This window comes from Lupinus angustifolius, chromosome LG08 (genome assembly GCF_001865875.1).
Source record: "Lupinus angustifolius cultivar Tanjil chromosome LG08, LupAngTanjil_v1.0, whole genome shotgun sequence".
In the NCBI taxonomy this organism is placed as follows: domain Eukaryota; kingdom Viridiplantae; phylum Streptophyta; class Magnoliopsida; order Fabales; family Fabaceae; genus Lupinus; species Lupinus angustifolius.
The window spans coordinates 22738342-22758479 of NC_032016.1; the positions used below are offsets into that span (position 1 = coordinate 22738342).

Genomic DNA, 20138 nt, shown 5'->3' on the forward strand with positions numbered 1-20138 from the left:
CTATAAGGAAAAAAAGAAGCAGAATAACCATCTTCACCAGAGGCTTTTAACTTACCCATTAAGAAAGGTGTACAAAAATTGTTGATTATTTCCTTTTCTTTTCTAATATTTGTTAATCATAAAACAAGAAAGTGTACAATTATTTTTCTTCCTTTTCATTTTTAAGTATTAAAATTAATAATATGTCAAATATAGCGCGTGGTATCACGTGCTTCTGACTTGCTGAGTTGTTGACCCTTCCTAATAGTAGAAGGCCAATATTCCTTTCAATTTGGAGCCGGTAAAATAGCTTAAACAATCCCCGGTTGTCTAGGTTACTCCGTTCTCCGTTCTGCCACCGCCCACAACTTTTTCCTTACGGTTCCACTCACCGGCAGTTTCCGGTCACCAACAACAACAAAAGAATAATCTGAAAAAGATTAGAAAACCTAGACAGAGAAAAACACAACCCCTTCATTTCAGAGAAAAGTAATTAGATTTTTTTTTAAATTTTATTTTTGTTCTTTGAGTTTGTGACTATTGTCCTTAATTATATTCCCCCGTCCCGTTTCGTTTCATTTTCGTTCCTTTCACCGCTTCTTCTCATTGCTTCAAATTTCGCACGGAAATAGAAAATTGAAAAACCTAAACCATTTTCTCTCTCTATTCGGATATTTCAACGTGTTCTTTGGTTTCTACTTTGAATTGAAGAGTAGAGGATCTCAGTTAGGGTTTTCAACTCCGATACCGATTTCGTTTGAGCCGTTTCTGGATTTATTTGAATCGAATCGGAATGTTGGTTCTGGACACGGTTTCGTTGGAATTCTAGCTTCGTTCTTCAGGGAAGTGCTTGAATCTTAGGGTTAAATAATGGATGTTGATTCCTCTATGGCGTTGGAGTCCGATCACGATCCGGCGGTGCTGAACCATGCCGTTTCGGCAGAGAGGGAGAGCCAAGAGGATTTGCCGTCCGGCGGAGGATCTCCGTCGACGCCACAGCTTCAACAGCAACAGCAGCCGCTGGTGCAGCAGCAGACGGGGGCCGGTGGTCAGGTGCAGCAGAATCCGGTCGCTGGTCCTAGGCTTGCGCCAACTTACTCGGTGGTGGATGCGATTCTGGAGAAGAAGGAGGATGGGCCGGGGCCGCGATGTGGTCACACGTTGACGGCAGTGGCGGCTGTGGGAGAAGAAGGCACACCGGGGTACATTGGTCCTAGGTTGATATTGTTTGGAGGTGCCACTGCACTTGAAGGGAATTCTGCTGCTTCAGGGACTCCTTCATCTGCTGGAAATGCTGGCATTCGTATGTATTATAGAATTTTGTGTCCTTTAGTTATAATTTGGAAATGTGTGATATGCATGCTTGATGTATTTTATAGCTGAACTAGATTTAGATGCACACAAAGGCTTTTGGTTTGTCTTGTTATTATATAGGTTTCAATGGAAAAACCTTAATTGCATTTTTGTTTTATGTAATGCAAATATGACACGAGAGAATGATTTTTATGGTCTATTCGTCTTTTGTGGTATCTTTTGGTTTTCGGCTGTAATGAATTGAACGTTTCTGATCATGGAAACTATGGCTGTTATAAACAAGTTTTGGATACTTAAAAATTAATATCGAGAATACTTATTATAAAATGTTGAGATTCTTTAGAATTTTACCAATTTTGTCTGTTTTATGACTTTGTTTTCTATTATGGTTGGTGGGTAAAATAAAAAAGTTTCTAAACTTCATTTTAAAGCATTTCCACACAGCATTACTTTCTGTTTCCCTCCCCTTTTAGTAACAATTAGTCGAGGAAAATTTATGTCATTTTCCATCTTTTTTTGTTTCACTTTGGCGATATTTATGTCATAGGGAACACTTCATTCAATTGGTTGTTGTAACTTCCTTCAATATAACATGTCCAAACAATGAATTTGGTTGTTCTTTCTGTTATTTTCCATTCCATTCCACTTCATTTTGTTCCATTCCGCTCCACTTAATGAAATTTACCGTGTACAAGCTCATATGTGTACCAGAATCTTATTTCTTTATCATTTACGGTTTTCACACATACCTGAGTTGGCCCACTCGACCCCAATTCAACTTGCTGTAATTATCCTTTTCTGAAGTCTTTTTAATTTCCCTTTTCCGTATTGCCTTCCTTGGGTGTTTTATACATTGTTACTTTTTTTGCTTCAGATGCTGATTGTGATGTGTTATGAAAACATTTCTTTAGTCCATAAACACTTTGGATTGCAGCGTGAAGAGTTGTCAGTAGTGAATAAACCCAATCTACTTGATAACATTTGATTCACATAGTTAATACTTAATGGTTGGTTGTTGTGGCTTGTGATGCAATTGATAAGGCCAATAACAAGCCCGAATTAAAACATGTGTATAAAAGGGGAAAGAAGAAAGTTTGGTTGTTAAATAACAAACTTTCCCTCCTTTCCCTTGGTAGTTAAGTTGGTTAGAGAGCTATAAATAGAAGCTAAGCCTAAGAAGGGGGCAGTTATAGATTTGAGTAACTGATTGAGGAATCAGTTTAGGGGAGGAATCGTGGGATCCTCAATCTTGTAACTACACTCATACTATCTTGTAATTCTCTTCTTCTCTCAATAAAATCTTTAGAACCCCACCACAAATCCAATTGATTGTGGGTTAGGGGCATTACTTTCATTTCTGTTCTAATTCTTCTTACATAGATACCAATGTTTATTATGGGTATCAGAGCACCATTCTAGTGCCTGTTGGGGAGGTTCATTGCTGCTGCTGCGTGTTGGGTTTTGTCGTATGGTATCCACTCGAGGTATGGCTAGAGATAACGAAAGCTGGGTACAAGAGAGGGAGGAAATGCACCAAGAGAGGGAGGAGTTACGCATGAGGGTGGAATTGTATGAAGCTCGTACCAAGAAAACCGAGGAATTGCTTGCTGCCATAGCCACCAAATTGGGGGTTATGCCAGGTGAGAATTCTATGGGGGTGAGCAACGAAAACAAAGAGGAGGTGGATAGCCCTAAGCTAGGCCAGAATCATGATAGGTGGAGGAAATTGGAAATTCCCATTTTCATGGGAGATGATGTTTATGGGTGGATGCAAAAATTGGAGAGGTATTTCAATTTATGGGGCATCTCTGAGACTGAGAAGACGAGGGCTACCCTAGTGGCTTTAGAAGGAAGGGCTCTTAGCTGGTTCCAGCGGTGGGAAGGATGCAACCCCTCACCTACTTGGGACAGTTTCAAAATAGCAGCTGTGAGGAGGTTTCAGTCTTCTATGGTGCAAAATCCCTTCGAGTTGTTTGTGTCCTTGAAGCAAGAGGGGAGTGTAGAGGCATACGTGGAAGCATTTGAAAAGTATGCAGAGGCCCTCAAGGAAATTAACCAAGGGTTCCTCAGGGGTGTGTTCCTTAATGGGTTGAAAGAGAAGTTGAGGGTAGAAGTTAGGTTGTGTATGAATTAGAAACTTTGCAAGAAGTGATTCATAAGGCTATGCTCATAGAACAGAAAAATGTGGTGGTGTATAAGAAGACCAATGTGAGTTTTCCAAGAAGTTTTGGTTCTAATCGAGGGAATTCTTATAGCAAGGTAGTGACTTTAGATCCCTCTTCCACCAATACTAGTAGGAAGGAAGGATCTTCTGTGGGTAGTGTGGTAGGCATGGCCAAAAGCAATCAAGAGGTTGACAGTTCTAAATCTATGGGGGAGTACAGGAGGTTATCTAGTGTTGAGATGAGGGAAAGAAGGGAGAAGGGCCTATGCTTTAGATGTGATGAACCCTTTTCAAGGGAGCATTGGTGCAAAAACAAACAACTAAGTATGTTGCTTTTGGCTGAAGAAGAAGTTGAAGAGGGGGAGGGAGCAGGAATAGAGGTGCAAGCCTTCAATTCATTACAACTGTCCTTATATTCAATGAAGGGGCTTACTTTTTCAAGGTCTTGGAAGATAGGAGGAACCTTGAGAGAAAAACCAGTAGTTGTTATGATAGACTGTGGAACTTCCCATAATTTCATCTCAATGGACTTGGTGGATGACTTACAGCTTAAGGTGGAGGGACCAGAGCTTATGTGGTGGAAGAAGGGGATGGACATCACATACAGTGCCAGGGGAAGTGTTCCCAGCTCAGACTTTTTATGCAGAAACTTGAGGTAATTCAAAACTTTTATCTGTTTGAATTAAGAGGGGTGGACATGGTCTTCGGCTTGGAATGGTTGTCTAGCCTAGGGGAGGTAAGAGCTGATTTTGGTAGAATGAAACTATCTGTCAAAAAAGGGGGAACAAACTTCACTATAGTTGGGGATCCTGCCCTAACTAAGGCTGAGCTATCAATGGGGTCTTTTATGCAAGTTCTAATGGAGGAGGGGGAGGGATTTTTGTTGCAGTGTGATGTGTCCACACCAGCTAGGTCAGAGAGGAGGTTACCAACAAAATTAGAGGTAGTATTACAGCAATTTCAACCAGTTTTCCAGGATATTCAGTGCCGTTCTCATACTAGAAGGCAAGATCATGCCATTCATTTGAAGGAAGGAGCAGAGATCCCTCATCTAAGACCATATAGGTGCCCATACTACCAGAAATCAAAAAGCGGAGAGGTTGGTAGCTGAGATGTTAGAAGCTGGGGTTATTAGGCCTAGTATAAGTCCTTATTCTAGCCCTATAATCCTAGTTAAAAAGAAGGATGGGGGTTGGAGGTTCTGTGTAGATTACAGGACCCTTAACAGGATAACCATTCCTAATAAGTTCCCCATACCTTTGATTGAGGAATTACTGGATGAATTGGGAGGGGTCAGGGTGTTCTCTAAATTGGATTTGAAATCTAGATATCACCAGATTAGGATGAGGCCAGAGGACGTGGAGAAGACAACTTTTAGAACTCATGAGGGCCATTATGAGTTTTTGGTTATGCCCTTTGGGCTAACCAATGCCTCATCTACCTTCCAATCCCTCATGAATGAACTATTGGATCCAGGTTTCTTCTAACTCCCATCCAGGTTTTGAGCTAAAGAGGGGGGTATTATACTACAAAGGAATGCTGGTTTTATCTAGAAAGTCCAATAGAATTCCAATGATCCTATCTGAATGCCATGAGACACCTGCAGGATGGCACTCAGGATATCTAAGGACTTACAAAAGAATTGCAAGCTTCTTGTTTTGGGAGGGGATGACTGACATCAAGACCTTCATAGAAGAGTGTGATACCTGCCAGAGGAACAAATATTCAACCCTAGCTCCTGCAGGATTGTTGCAACTTCTTCCTATCCCTCCAATAGGTATGGATGGACATTTCCATGGATTTTATAGGGGGTCTTCCTAGAGCTAGAGGTAAGGATACTATCCTTATAGTAGTGGATAGACTCACTAAGTATGCCTACTTCTTTGCATTAGGACATCCCTACTCAGCCAAGGATGTAGCTACTGTGTTCTTAAAGGGAGTAGTTAAGTTGCATGATTTTCCTACTTCTATAGTCTCAGACAGGGACCCTCTATTTTTAAGTCATTTTTGGAGAGAATTGTTTAAAATGGCTGGCACACAGTTGAAGTTGAGCACTTCTGATCACCCTTAGGCAGATGGGCAGACTGAGGTTACTAATAGGTGCTTGGAGACTTACTTGAGGTGTTTTGTGGGCCCCAAGCCTAAGCAATGGGTGGAGTGGTTGCATTGGGCAGAATTCTGGTTCAACTCAAACTACAACCAATCAGCTAGAATGACCCCTTTCAGGGCCTTGTATGGGAGGAACCCCCTGTGCTAATCAGATCAGGCACTATGCCTTCTAGAGTGGAAGAGGTTAATCAGTTGTTCACTGGAAGGGATGGAATATTAGAAGAATTGAAGGCTAATCTGGCTAAAGCACAGAACTTGATGAAGCAAGTAGCTGATAGCATAGAAGGACAACGAAATTTGAGATATGAGATTGGGTATTCCTCAAGCTCCAGCCATATAAACTGAAGTCCCTTGCCACCAGGCCATTTGCTAAACTCGTTCCTAGATACTACGGTCCTTATCAAGTTATTCAGAAAGTAGGTAATGTGGCTTATAAGTTGGATCTACCTACTGAATCTAAAGTTCATCCAGTTTTCCATGTTTCACTGCTGAAGAAGGCCCTTAAGCCCCATCAGCAGCCTCAACCATTGCCACCAATGCTGAATGAGGAGTTGGTCTTAGAAGTGAGTCAAGAGGACATCACATATTGCAGGGAGGTTGAGCAGGGGAAGCCTGAAGTCTTAGTCAAATGGAAGAATCTCCCTGAGCATGACAACACTTTGGAGAAATCAGCCAGTTTACAAGCAAATTTTCCAAACTTCCAACTTGAGGACAAGTTAAAAAGTTTAGGGGAGGGTAGTGATAAGGCCAATAACAAGCCCGAATTAAAACATGTGTATAAAAAGGGAAAGAGGAAAGTTTGGTTGTTAAATAACAAACTTTCCCTCCTTTCCCTTGGTAGTTAAGTTGGTTAGAGAACTATAAATAGAAGCCAAGCCTAAGAAGGGGGCAGTTATTGATTTGAGTAACTGATTGAGGAATTAGTTTAGGGGAGGAATCGTGGGATCCTCAATCTTGTAACTACACTCATACTATCTTGTAATTCTCTTCTTCTCTCAATAAAATCTTTAGAACCCTACCACAAATCCAATTGATTGTGGGTTAGGGGCATTACTTTCATTTATGTTCTAATTCTTCTTACATAGATACCAGTGTTTATCAGCAATGATTATATCCAGTGTTGGGCGGGCATGGCGGAAAGCGGTGATGGTTCCAGGAAGAATGCCATTCGCCTTTTCGAAAAACCCATTAATTGGCGACGTCGGTCATTTGGTGAATTGGGACCACGATGGCAGTATGGCAGCACATGGCGGATATGGCACTGCTAATGGGCTTTTGAGGGTGTTTTATTCGGGTTTTAAGGATAATATTAGGTTTTACCCAAAAATTGTAAATATTAAACCCTAAATTGAAAAAGGACCTCTCTCTGCTTCAAATAATTGAACCACTCTCTCTTGTTCATCTGCTTCCTCTCTCTCTTGTTTATCTACTTCCTCTCTCTCTTGTTCGGTTGGCGTGACTTCATTCTTTGCTTCACCTGGTTCATTCGTCTGCTTCATCAGCTTTGTTCTCTGCAGTTGCTTCATTTGAACTTCGTATCTGCTTTGTTTCAACTTCATTCTCTCTGCTTTGACTTCATTCTTCAAATAATGCTTCTGCAGTATTTTATATATTATTTATTTTATAAAAGATATGTATTATATTATTTCTCTATGTTTTATATTTTATGTATGTATCATTTTTTCTATGTATTATACTTTCTAATTGTTTTTTTGTCAACTTCCATGATGATGTCTGCCATTTGTCCGCAATGCCATGATGACAGAGTTTTGGCAAAGAGAAAAACTTGCATGAAGACATATATAACACGTCACATTTAGAGACAAGTGCATTTAGAGAAAAACTTGGCAAGATTTAATTGGTTGTCTCCACATACATATGTCTCCATACAAGTCTTTCTCTTTTGGCAAATGCCTTGGGCTGCCATCCGCTCTCACAATACTGGTTATTTCTTTTTGTAAATGCCACTATCATTTAATATACTACTACCAATCAAAGGATACAAATAAGAAAACCAGATTTAGATTATCTAACTCCTGTTTGGCCACAAGTAGCAAGGTTCCACACAAGCAATCTAACTCCTGTTTCCATGTAGTGTAAATGCCTTATATTGTTATTTAACAATTGTAGTTCGTAAGTCATTTGAGCTCCACATGATTTTTATTCTAATTCTTAAAGTCCTAGTCATCCATGTGGGACGCTGTTCTTGTTTATTATTTCTGGTGCACGCCAATATGAGAAACTAAATACTGCAAAATTTGTTTAGGTGTTACTTAAGTATTATTATTCTTTATTGTTCTTGTTTATCCGTGGAATTTGGTATCATCTGCTTATCTCGTGAGTTGTGAGGGACACTGCATGATGAGTAATGATTTCTATAGAATTTATACATTTTTCTGTGGAATTTGGATAAGATGATACTGGTAAGTGTTTATGCTTGAAATCTGACTGCTATGTTTCATTTGATATGCAGGTTTAGCTGGTGCCACAGCTGACGTCCACTGTTATGATGTCTTGAGTAATAAATGGTCTAGGTAAGCTTAGAGCTAGGTTATTCTGTCCATCTGTATTAAGACTAAAGTAATGATTGTGGAGTATTATGTACTTTGCTTTCAGTGCTTATGATTGAAATAAAATGCAGGATAACTCCCTTTGGAGAGCCCCCAACCCCAAGAGCTGCACATGTGGCAACTGCTGTGGGAACGATGGTAGTTATTCAGGTAACATGAAGGTTGTCTCTTAAGCTATTCAAGCATTGGTTAATTTATTTCCTATGTTTGTTGATTAAATTAATTCTTAGTGGAATATTGCTTTGTAAAACAGGGTGGTATTGGTCCTGCTGGTTTGTCAGCAGAGGACCTTCATGTTCTTGATCTTACTCAGCAACGGCCACGATGGCATAGGTTAGACTTGTATTCTATCTTTTTTCGTTTTCTTATTCTCCTTGATGTTTCTAATAACATTTATCTAATATAGTGTGTTCTCATGTTAATAGAGTTGGTGTTCCAGGCCCTGGGCCAGGGCCACGTTATGGACATGTAATGGCTTTGGTAGGGCAGAGATATCTCATGGCAATTGGAGGAAATGATGGTAACTACCAAAATGCGTGCCCAATTACATTGTGTGCCTCAAAATTGGATATTTGCTCTCTGTGTACGTCTATTTGATGTTACCCTTGTTTTGTCCCTGTTTCACAGGAAAGAGACCTTTGGCTGATGTATGGGCCTTGGACACAGCTGCCAAGCCTTATGAATGGCGCAAGTTGGAGCCAGAAGGAGAGGGTCCGCCTCCATGCATGTACTCTTCTCTTGCCCATGGATTCTACCTTTCTTTTCAATATTTTGACTTCACAGTGTGCATCTCACTTAGATCCTTATGAACATCAAAACCTTTTCTTATTCCACATCCTTTGATGTCATAAATTATGTTGAGGGCCATGACAATTGATTGCAAATTGCATTTCAGTGATTCATATGATTGAATTTAAACCTTTCGTTTCCACTTTGTGAATTTATGCTGATATGTTAGTTACTTTGATATTTTTTGTGGATTAACTTTATTTTTTAACTTTCATTTGATATTATATTATGTGATTTTGGATGTCACCAAGAGGGTTTGCTCTTGGTTTTTTAACTATTTTCATTTGAAGATCAATGTCATGGCTTTTTTGTTGTTTGATGTTCTGTTTCTCCCACTCTTATTTTTATTAATAAATTGACTATATTTTACAAAGTCAGAGACCAAATTGATTTATCTGTAATTTTCTTCCTGACATGGCAAGCATACATTGGTTTGATAATGCCTTGTAAAGTTAAGTTGTTTTATTGGTTCTTCATTGCTTTATTCTTTCTTCACTTGGAGCCCGTTTGATAATAGTAGGATTTCCTTTATTATCTGGTTTCATTTGCATGTGAAAATAATGAGATGTCAGAGCTTGAGAAGGGCTCTATGAGTTCAAGTTTGGCTTATCAGATGGAACATTTTGGAAGTAGAGGAGAGAAACTTTAAGTGCTATAATATCCTGTAGTTTACTTGTTAATTGATTAATCATAATCCATTTTGTTAAAGTCTTGTTCCCATGAATTACATGTTTCTGTAATGAAGCAAGCTCATAATTGCTGTGCTTTTTGTGAGCACAAGAGAGTTTTTGAAGTACCTTGGTAGATATCAACAAATAACTTCTTAAACCTTTCCTTGTGTTTATTTAAGTTGGCTATCATTTTGTTCTTGAAATTTTGTACAATATGGTGTTAAGTTGCCATTTTGTCATTTACTTTGAGTAGGTATGCAACTGCTAGTGCCCGCTCTGATGGGCTTCTTCTGCTTTGTGGAGGGAGGGATGCCAATAGTGTTGTAAGTTATCCAATCAGAATTTTCTCATTCTCACTATGTTGATTTGGTTCACCTAGGGAGCTTTTAATTTAGATACAATTACCTGAGTTTGTCATTAATATATCTTTCCATTTATCTCCTTTTTATGGGTTGCCTGTATAGTGGCCCATCCAGTTTTAACATTCTCTGTGAATCTTTATATACAAGTTTAGTGGGTATGTATAAATATAATATAAGTAACTACACTACGGTTGAGGATACTGTATCCTCAAGAGTCCAAAAAACTAAAGCAATACAAAACTAACAGGTATGTTAGGCGAGCCAGCAGGACAACTCTTCTCTTTTGCAAATTGGAGATGTTGACAACCTTAAAACATCCACGGACCTAGTATGAAATTCCAATTGCTCATGCAGGCAACCTGCACTAAAAATTGGTTGCTTTCCTTCTGACCCATGATGTCAATATTTTGGCCATTTTATATTGAGTTCATACATCCGCAGATAGTTATTTTTATCAAACTCTGATTTCTGTTTTACCGGCCTATTTTCTTATAAACAAATACTGATTAGTGGATTCATGTGATTCTTTTTAATTCTATAATGCTGTTAGATATTTTATTGTGGTTTTTGTGAATTGTTTACTTCTAACTTTAGGTTCCCCCCCAAATCCTAAATTGCAGCCATTGGCAAGTGCGTATGGTCTTGCTAAGCATAGAGATGGCCGTTGGGAATGGGCAATTGCCCCTGGTGTCTCACCATCTTCAAGATATCAGCATGCAGCGGTGGGATTTCCTCTCTTTTATTTAACTCTGTTTTCTTGGTTGGTTATATATTCCAAGGATCACAATTCGCCTGATTTAATTATTCTAGGTATTTGTTAATGCAAGACTCCATGTGTCTGGCGGGGCTCTTGGTGGAGGACGAATGGTAGAAGACTCATCAAGTATTGCAGGTACTCGCTGATGTTGTTGTTTAATTTTTTTTCCTATCTGTGGACTGTTACTGGAATTCTCTTGGCCATGTTTGTCTGGATTGCATGTATTACAAATTAATTGTTGGTCTTTGTACCCTTGCTTATATTTTGCCTCCATTCTTGTAACCTTGTATTTTCATGTTTTGAGCGAAGAGTGACCTTTTAAGGCATGGCATAAGCAATAACAAAATACTTTTTACTACTAATGTAGTGTGCTAGTGGCTGTTGGTTGGGTAGCTTGCTGATACCTGTTTGCTGCTGTAGCCTTTATTTTTTGTTTACCAGTAGGCTTTTATTTTTTGCATGTCTTTTATTTTAGTGGAAAGCAAGATTTATTGATATGCTAATCAAAGCTTTACTTTTAGAAATTTTACTAATGCTTCCCCCGTCTGCAGTGTTGATGTTGATTTGGTTCACCTAGGGAGCTTTTAATTTAGATACAATTACCTGAGTTTGTCATTAATATATCTTTCCATTTATCTCCTTTTTATGGGTTGCCTGTATAGTGGCCCATCCAGTTTTAACATTCTCTGTGAATCTTTATATACAAGTTTAGTGGGTATGTATAAATATAATATAAGTAACTACACTACGGTTGAGGATACTGTATCCTCAAGAGTCCAAAAAACTAAAGCAATACAAAACTAACAGGTATGTTAGGCGAGCCAGCAGGACAACTCTTCTCTTTTGCAAATTGGAGATGTTGACAACCTTAAAACATCCACGGACCTAGTATGAAATTCCAATTGCTCATGCAGGCAACCTGCACTAAAAATTGGTTGCTTTCCTTCTGACCCATGATGTCAATATTTTGGCCATTTTATATTGAGTTCATACATCCGCAGATAGTTATTTTTATCAAACTCTGATTTCTGTTTTACCGGCCTATTTTCTTATAAACAAATACTGATTAGTGGATTCATGTGATTCTTTTTAATTCTATAATGCTGTTAGATATTTTATTGTGGTTTTTGTGAATTGTTTACTTCTAACTTTAGGTTCCCCCCCAAATCCTAAATTGCAGCCATTGGCAAGTGCGTATGGTCTTGCTAAGCATAGAGATGGCCGTTGGGAATGGGCAATTGCCCCTGGTGTCTCACCATCTTCAAGATATCAGCATGCAGCGGTGGGATTTCCTCTCTTTTATTTAACTCTGTTTTCTTGGTTGGTTATATATTCCAAGGATCACAATTCGCCTGATTTAATTATTCTAGGTATTTGTTAATGCAAGACTCCATGTGTCTGGCGGGGCTCTTGGTGGAGGACGAATGGTAGAAGACTCATCAAGTATTGCAGGTACTCGCTGATGTTGTTGTTTAATTTTTTTTCCTATCTGTGGACTGTTACTGGAATTCTCTTGGCCATGTTTGTCTGGATTGCATGTATTACAAATTAATTGTTGGTCTTTGTACCCTTGCTTATATTTTGCCTCCATTCTTGTAACCTTGTATTTTCATGTTTTGAGCGAAGAGTGACCTTTTAAGGCATGGCATAAGCAATAACAAAATACTTTTTACTACTAATGTAGTGTGCTAGTGGCTGTTGGTTGGGTAGCTTGCTGATACCTGTTTGCTGCTGTAGCCTTTATTTTTTGTTTACCAGTAGGCTTTTATTTTTTGCATGTCTTTTATTTTAGTGGAAAGCAAGATTTATTGATATGCTAATCAAAGCTTTACTTTTAGAAATTTTACTAATGCTTCCCCCGTCTGCAGTGTTGGACACTGCTGCTGGTGTTTGGTGTGATACAAAATCTGTTGTTACCAGTCCAAGAACAGGTAGATACAGTGCTGATGCAGCTGGTGGAGATGCCGCAGTGGAGTTGACACGGCGCTGTAGGCATGCTGCTGCTGCTGTTGGTGACTTAATTTTTATTTATGGTGGTTTACGTGGTGGTAAGTTATAAGCTTAACTTCTGGTTGATTCATCTTGATGGATTTTGTTTCCTATTTGTTTGATGCCATGTCATATTTTTAATCAATGTGGCTCATTAGACCAGCCTGCTTTCTGATGACAACTTCATTACTTTGTTGTCTTTATTTTACATATTGTAGATTACTTAATAATTTGCCTTTATTTTGTTTTATAATTTTTGGTAGACTTGAAATAGGGACATTTGGATCTTGGTTATTTATTTAATTATTCAGGCATGAGCAGATGGTGAAGATTGTAAGATGTCTTCCATCATAATACGGAAATTCTTAACTGGTTCTCGAAAAGTTGGAAATGGAAACTTATGGAATATTTCAGCCTGGTGGCCATAACTTCCAAGTTTTTTGTATAAGCAAAAAAAAACAGCATGAAAGTTATGGCCATCATCAAGTGCATATGTTAAGAGTGGTGTTTTTGAGGAACAATTGGAGTTGAAAAGAGCAGGTGTAAACTGCTAAGAGAAACATGGGTCTATTGCTTTTCAACTAGGTTCAGTATTGGCTCAGGATATGTCATATAAGTGAACAATCTTGAGAGGAATCCAATTAACACAGTTTCTGAATTCTTCTTATATCATAATATTTTGTTGTTGATCGTAGATTACAGTATCATTTGAACTTTTGTAGATAATTACCACTCAACCCCTGTTCATCTTGCAAGCTGAGCTCTCTATTCCCATTCTCATTTTGGGATTTTATCTTATGCTGAACTAACTAATTTTTCACTTGAGGAGCTGGACTGACCATAATGTATTGTATGGTTATGCTGCAGGAGTCTTGCTGGATGACCTACTTGTTGCTGAGGATCTTGCTGCTGCTGAAACAACTGCCGCTGCTTCACATGCTGCTGCAGCAGCAGCTGCATCTAATGTACAAGTGGGACGGCTACCTGGACAATATGGATTTATTGATGACAGGACAAGGCAAACAATGGCTGAAGCAACTGCTGATGGTGCAGTTGTTTTGGGCAACCCAGTTGCCCCCCCTGTAAATGGTGACATGTATACTGATATCAGCACTGAAAATGCCATGCTTCAGGGATCTAGGTACGACAGTTTTCATATCTCACTGCATGAACTATTAATTTTATATTTCTCTGGCTTCACCATTCATGGAAGAACTTTGAACAGGCGAACTAGCAAGGGTGTTGAGTATCTGGTTGAAGCATCAGCTGCTGAAGCTGAAGCTATCAGTGCCACGCTGGCTGCTGCCAAGGCGCGACAAGAGAATGGAGAAGTTGAGTTGCCTGACAGAGACCGTGGGGCTGAGGCTACCCCTAGTGGAAAACAAACCTCTTCCTTGATTAAGCCTGATTCTGCAGGGCCAAATAATGTCACTCCTGGTGGAGTTAGGCTACATCACAGAGCTGTGAGCAATATATATTTGATTACCAAGGAAAAATTTGCTGTGTCAAGTTTTCCAGAAAATGTTTTAGTGAACTTCTGGTTATCTGTGTGTTTTCTCCAGGTGGTTGTTGCTGCAGAGCCTGGTGGAGCACTAGGTGGCATGGTTAGACAGCTATCGATTGATCAGTTTGAAAATGAAGGCAGACGGGTCAGTTATGGGACTCCAGAAAATGCCACTGCTGCTCGAAAGTTATTAGATCGGCAGATGTCTATCAATAGTGTCCCAAAGAAGGTAAGATTTGTCTCTGTGACTAGTTATAATTGATGCAGAGTAAGGCTTTCATACCAATGATATTCGAGAGAGTTCAATTCTGTTTCTCTATAAAAATCTGTATACCATCATCTATAGTTTCTTGCCACATCATTAAAAGACTTCGTTTTCGTAGGTAATTCTTATCATGGTTAAAGTCTTCAATGATGTGAAACATGATTGAATGATAATGTAAAAGGTTCTACACCAACAGTGGATCAAAATTAAAGTCTATTAGAAAAGCAACACAAATTTAAATTATTCAGGAATGGTAATGTACCAGGCTCTATGGTTCTATCTGATAGATTTTAATTAGCATAGCCTATTAAATGTTGTGGGGTTGACTAACCTACCAAGTGTTGGAACGATGAGCAACGTTTCTAGTGCAGAACATCCGATAGATCATATTTACTGAACTGACCTTCCTTTTCTTGTCATTGTCCATCCTCTGTGAGCCTTCTGGTCATGGCATTGTTATGAATGTCTGTTGTGGTTTGGCTTATTTTGTTGATTGACCAAGCATGTTGGCTTCATCTTATTTCCATTGTTTCTTATTGAGTTTCATGGCCTTCTACACAGATAATAGCACACCTCTTAAAGCCTCGTGGTTGGAAACCACCAGTTCGCAGGCAGTTTTTCTTAGATTGCAATGAAATTGCAGATCTTTGTGATACTGCGGAGCGGATATTTTCAAGCGAACCAAGCGTCATACGACTTCGGGCACCAATTAAAATATTTGGTGATTTACATGGGCAGTTTGGGGATCTGATGCGCCTGTTTGATGAGTATGGTGCACCATCGACTGCTGGTGACATAGCGTAAGTTCCTTCGTTTCCATGGATGATTTTATATGTGAATAATGGATAGTTTCAGCTTGCCATCAATTGTGTCAATTTTGGTGTTTGTTTTCAATTAGCTAACCCCTGGGTTAGTTAGTTATTTATCTTGGTGCCTAAGCATGGTTGTCAATGTATGTTATTAGCTAACCCACTTTCTATAAATATTTTTGCCAGTGGAGTCCCAATTAAGAGAGAATGTTGAGATCATATCTTTGAGCACAAGCTCTTGTCATTGATTATGTACCACTTACATTTTATAGATTCATTACGATCACTTTCTAATTATATATTTATGGCATTGTTTCTTGATCCAATTTGCCTAACTAGAACTTCCTTATGTGAGTACTTTCTGCATCAAGTATGACTAGCCAGCACCAATGTGCATGTATTCCCTTTCTCGGAATGATACTATGATGATATTACTCCATTGTTTATTTTTAGATTTAACATTTTTAATATTTAAATTTTGCTCTATATGGGATTTGGCCTGACTGTTTGCATTGGATAGCGTAGCTTACTAGTTATTAGATTGATTGTTAGATTTAGTGAATATAAACAAATGAGCTGTTATATAACTGGTCTGAGAGTTTTTGGTTATAAACAGAAAGGGGAAAAATGATTACTTGTTCTCTCCTCACCCCCTTCCAAGATGGCTTGTGCTTGATATTTTGTTTGGATTAGTGGATTACTATAACACTACAGGTATTCAATTTTCTCTTTTGCTAATCTTGTGTAAATGACTGTCAGATATATCGATTATCTATTCCTAGGAGATTATGTTGATAGGGGCCAACACAGTCTGGAAACTATAAGCCTTCTGCTTGCCCTGAAGGTAATCTGGATATATGGTTTGTCTGTCTGTGTTGTTTATCAAGTTTAATGGCATGAGGTTTACAACGGTTATGTGAATATTTCAGATTGAATATCCAAACAATGTACATTTAATACGTGGAAACCATGAAGCTGCTGATATTAATGCCCTTTTTGGTTTCCGAATTGAGTGCATTGAGAGAATGGTAAGAAATTTTATATACCTGGCAATGCTTCCTTTATTCATATTGGATACTTAACCAACCTTGTAATTCACTGATCAGGGTGAGAGAGATGGAATCTGGGCATGGCACCGGATAAACCGTGTATTTAATTGGCTTCCTTTGGCAGCTCTGATTGAGAAAAAGATTATTTGCATGCATGGGGGTATTGGTCGTTCTATAAATCATGTGGAACAGATTGAAAATATTCAACGTCCAATTACAATGGAAGCAGGATCCATTGTGCTCATGGATCTATTGTGGTCAGTGCATTAGTAGGCTATCACATGAATGTCACCATTTATTTTGTATCCCTCTGAAAAATGACAGCATGAATTGTTTCTCTAGGTCTGATCCTACTGAGAATGACAGCGTGGAAGGACTGCGGCCAAATGCTAGAGGTCCAGGTTTAGTTACTTTTGGGGTGAGCACGCATTACCTGTTATTTTGCCAAATGGTTAATATTTCAGTAAACAGATGCATGATTCAACGTTTCTTGATGATAAATATAATAGTTTTGGTTAATATCCTAATACAGGTTTATGTGATTGAATTTTATAAATTTAAGATACTCGATATTAATTGTGTCATTATTCTGGAGATCCATATTTGATTTATTGGCAATGTTGAATCTTGAAGCATCATATTAATCTTTAAACCAAATGTACAGGGTTTATCCCTTGAAACTTCTGCAAGTGTAATGTGCATCTGTTTTACTATGATTTTTGTGTGCAGGCTTAAAATTGAAAAGACAATAAAACTAATTAGTTATTAGTTCCATAGTGTTTCAGCTTTAAGTGTTCTAATGCAAGTACTTATTTATTACCTTCCTCTTTGCTGATAAAATGTTAATGGCATCACTTGATATTTCCTCTAATTTGAAGATTGTCTCTTTTGTGATGGGTGTTTTTAAGTTGTATATATGCTATTATACTTATCTAAACGGGGTTTGCTATTGCAGCCTGATCGCGTCATGGAATTTTGCAACAACAATGATCTTCAGCTGATTGTTCGTGCACATGAATGTGTAATGGATGGCTTTGAGCGTTTTGCCCAGGGACATTTGATCACGCTTTTCTCAGCTACAAACTACTGTGGTATATTTTGGTGGCTTCTACATTACACTTCCTTTGTTAGATCATTTTCTGCTCTAAATTTTGGCACATCCTTGTGGCAATAGGTACTGCAAATAATGCTGGGGCGATATTAGTTTTGGGTAGAGATCTTGTTGTTGTTCCTAAACTGATTCATCCATTACCACCTGCAATTTCTTCGCCCGAAACGTCACCTGAACGTCATATTGAAGATACATGGATGCAGGTATTCCTTCAAATATTCTTTCATCGAATGGTTGGCACCCTCTTAATGATGTCTCATTCAACTATCAAATATGCATGAATACATCTAAGAAGTTTTGGGCTGATCTATATATTTTGTGATTAAGCTTTCTTTCTGGACTCTGTTATTTGTATGAATATGTTTGTTGGTTTAAAACATGTACAGGAGTTGAATGCTAACAGACCGCCGACACCGACTAGAGGCCGTCCTCAAGTAACAAATGACCGAGGCTCGCTTGCCTGGATATAGTGATAATTAAGAAAGCCTCTAATATGTATGCCGTAATGGCTTGTGCTATTGCCTTGTTTTCTGGTGTTATGTATATAGCATGGTACCATTCATGGAGTAACCGAGCTTGTGATCTTAATTCCTGCCGGAAACCCGAAGGTTTAGTCTTTGTTCTCACCACTCAGTCAGCAGGCCTTAATATGATACAAGTTCTGGAAGCAAGGTCGATAGCCACTGCTAGGTTTGCTTTCACAAGGCTAGAAGTTGTTGTTTGTGTTACACCCACCTGTTGTAAATTGAGCCATGGGTACAAAATCAATGTAGTGGTTGTCTCTGTCATGGATCGTCAATACTGGCTAGTTTTGTCATTAGTATTTACCCATTTTTAATCATCCTCTAGGTTATTGTTGTTCTGTCTTTAATATTTTAAATCAAGAGGACATGAGGGTTTTTTCCTTGTGATGGTGAGATATATACGTAAAATCTTTCTCGGGGGTCTATGTATCATAGTTCTCATCCATGATCTGTATGATTAAATGTTCTTTCTGTAATTCTTAGCCATGGTCTGTATGATTAAATTGTGTGAATTAACATTTTCTGGCACAGAAATATATGAATTTTGATAGTAAACCTTGTTTGCATTTCACGTTCTGCTGCAAATAGCTTGGAGGATTAAATTCTGGCGGTGTTGGATAGCATAATAGTAGCATATATTAAAAGGTTTCGTGCAGCTGTTGAATTTGGCTAGATAGCGTCCCCAATGTGTGATCACCTGGGTATAATTTTAGGGTTGAAATACCTGCATGTGTGTTTTGATCTCAAATTTGATTTAAGTTTAAACTTTTATCCACCCCTTTGACTAAGACTAGCTGCAAAAGACAACCATCACTTAATTTGGATCTCTTAGCTGAGTTTTGAACGCAAACCATAATACACGTATTACACCCCAATTCCTTTCCACCTTCACCTGGGTAAGCTTACATGTATGTTTTTCGCAGAAAAACACATGTAACCATGGTCACGACTTTTCAGGCAAAAGGATCGATATTTAGTCACACCAATCAAGTGCCCCCTGGTGTATTTATTGAAACATTGGACGTGTCTGTTTAGGGAGATGGAACTTCCCATGAATTTCAGATGTATGTTCCAAATTAGAAGAGAAAGGAGGCACAACTCTGGGGTTGTTTTGTATATTGTTGTTGGTTTATCTTTTATCCTACTCTTGTGTGCAAGTTGTTTCTGCCACTGTGCTAGGATCAACTGCCTGAAATTATACGTGCCAAAAACGTGTGCTTTTTTATGTGACATAAAAAGAACATTTGATCTTGAACACGCATTGTCTTTATGGAAATAAAAACATAAGAGTGTGCTTACATGCACGTGGGCAAAGTTGTATGTGTCTGATGGATTTTTGTTTGTTTCAAACTGATAAATTTCTTAATAGGCAGCTTGATAGAATGAATGAGTGATGGTGAGAATATGGTTTGAATGAGTAGATGATAGTTTTGGGATTTTACAAAAACAAATTTGGGTGTGAAACAAGTAGGACGGGGTGGGAATCTGAACACCCTATTCTGGTTATGTGGAAATGGATCCATGAGATAGGTTTTGGGACAAGTGATCCGTTGTTGAAAATATGGCCTCTAGTGTCATATGTGATAGCTCGAAATTATCATATATACAATCAGCATGGAATTCAACATAAATCTGTTGCAAAACATACATTCCATCATTGTAGCTGCTCCTTTTGACTTAATTAATACATGGCTTTTGACATAGGAGTATTTCCTCAAAATTATGTAACAGTATCATCATATAACTTCAAATTCTTTCCTATTGAGGTGTAACATCTCAAGATGGATTTCATTTCATAAATAGTTGAAAATAGTTTCCTTTTCAAGTAAAAGATCAATAACTAACCCTCTGTTCTTGCTCCTCATGTTCACGCTTTCTTTTCCACTTCTCTTTCTGTTCCCTCTTCATTTTTTTCAATTTGTCTTCCTTCTCTGATATCAACATGATAAGGAATAAACTGAAGGTCAAAAACATGAATTACTACTCACATATACAACTCTCCAATTATCACTAGTACTTCATAATTCACATCAATTATTTCAGAAATTTGCTTTTTCAATTGGTTTGAGATGAAACCTTAATAATTTTGGACTAATAATACAATTTGGACTTCGGATCAAGTGAATCAATCACTAATCAAATGTTCAAAGGTCACTTCTTAGCTCTTACACT

The 20138-nt window shown here is 38.3% G+C and overlaps 1 protein-coding gene across 2 annotated transcripts; it reads left to right on the top strand.

The window, feature by feature from the left end:
- On the top strand, positions 274-18521 carry LOC109355244 (serine/threonine-protein phosphatase BSL3). Of its 2 annotated transcripts, none has more exons than XM_019598286.1 (21): positions 274-1282; positions 8040-8100; positions 8208-8286; positions 8390-8469; positions 8562-8656; positions 8764-8863; positions 9850-9919; positions 10579-10680; positions 10769-10850; positions 12584-12763; positions 13572-13845; positions 13918-14167; positions 14267-14437; positions 15035-15273; positions 16042-16126; positions 16212-16310; positions 16389-16588; positions 16674-16749; positions 17287-17422; positions 17506-17645; positions 17829-18521. In XM_019598286.1, exons 1-21 carry the CDS (start codon positions 850-852, stop codon positions 17910-17912), a joined length of 3036 nt encoding a protein of 1011 aa, XP_019453831.1. In that variant the 5' UTR covers positions 274-849; the 3' UTR covers positions 17913-18521. The 2 variants fall into 2 exon arrangements, with proteins under 2 accessions (XP_019453831.1, XP_019453832.1); XM_019598287.1 differs by having other exon boundaries at positions 275-1282; positions 13930-14167.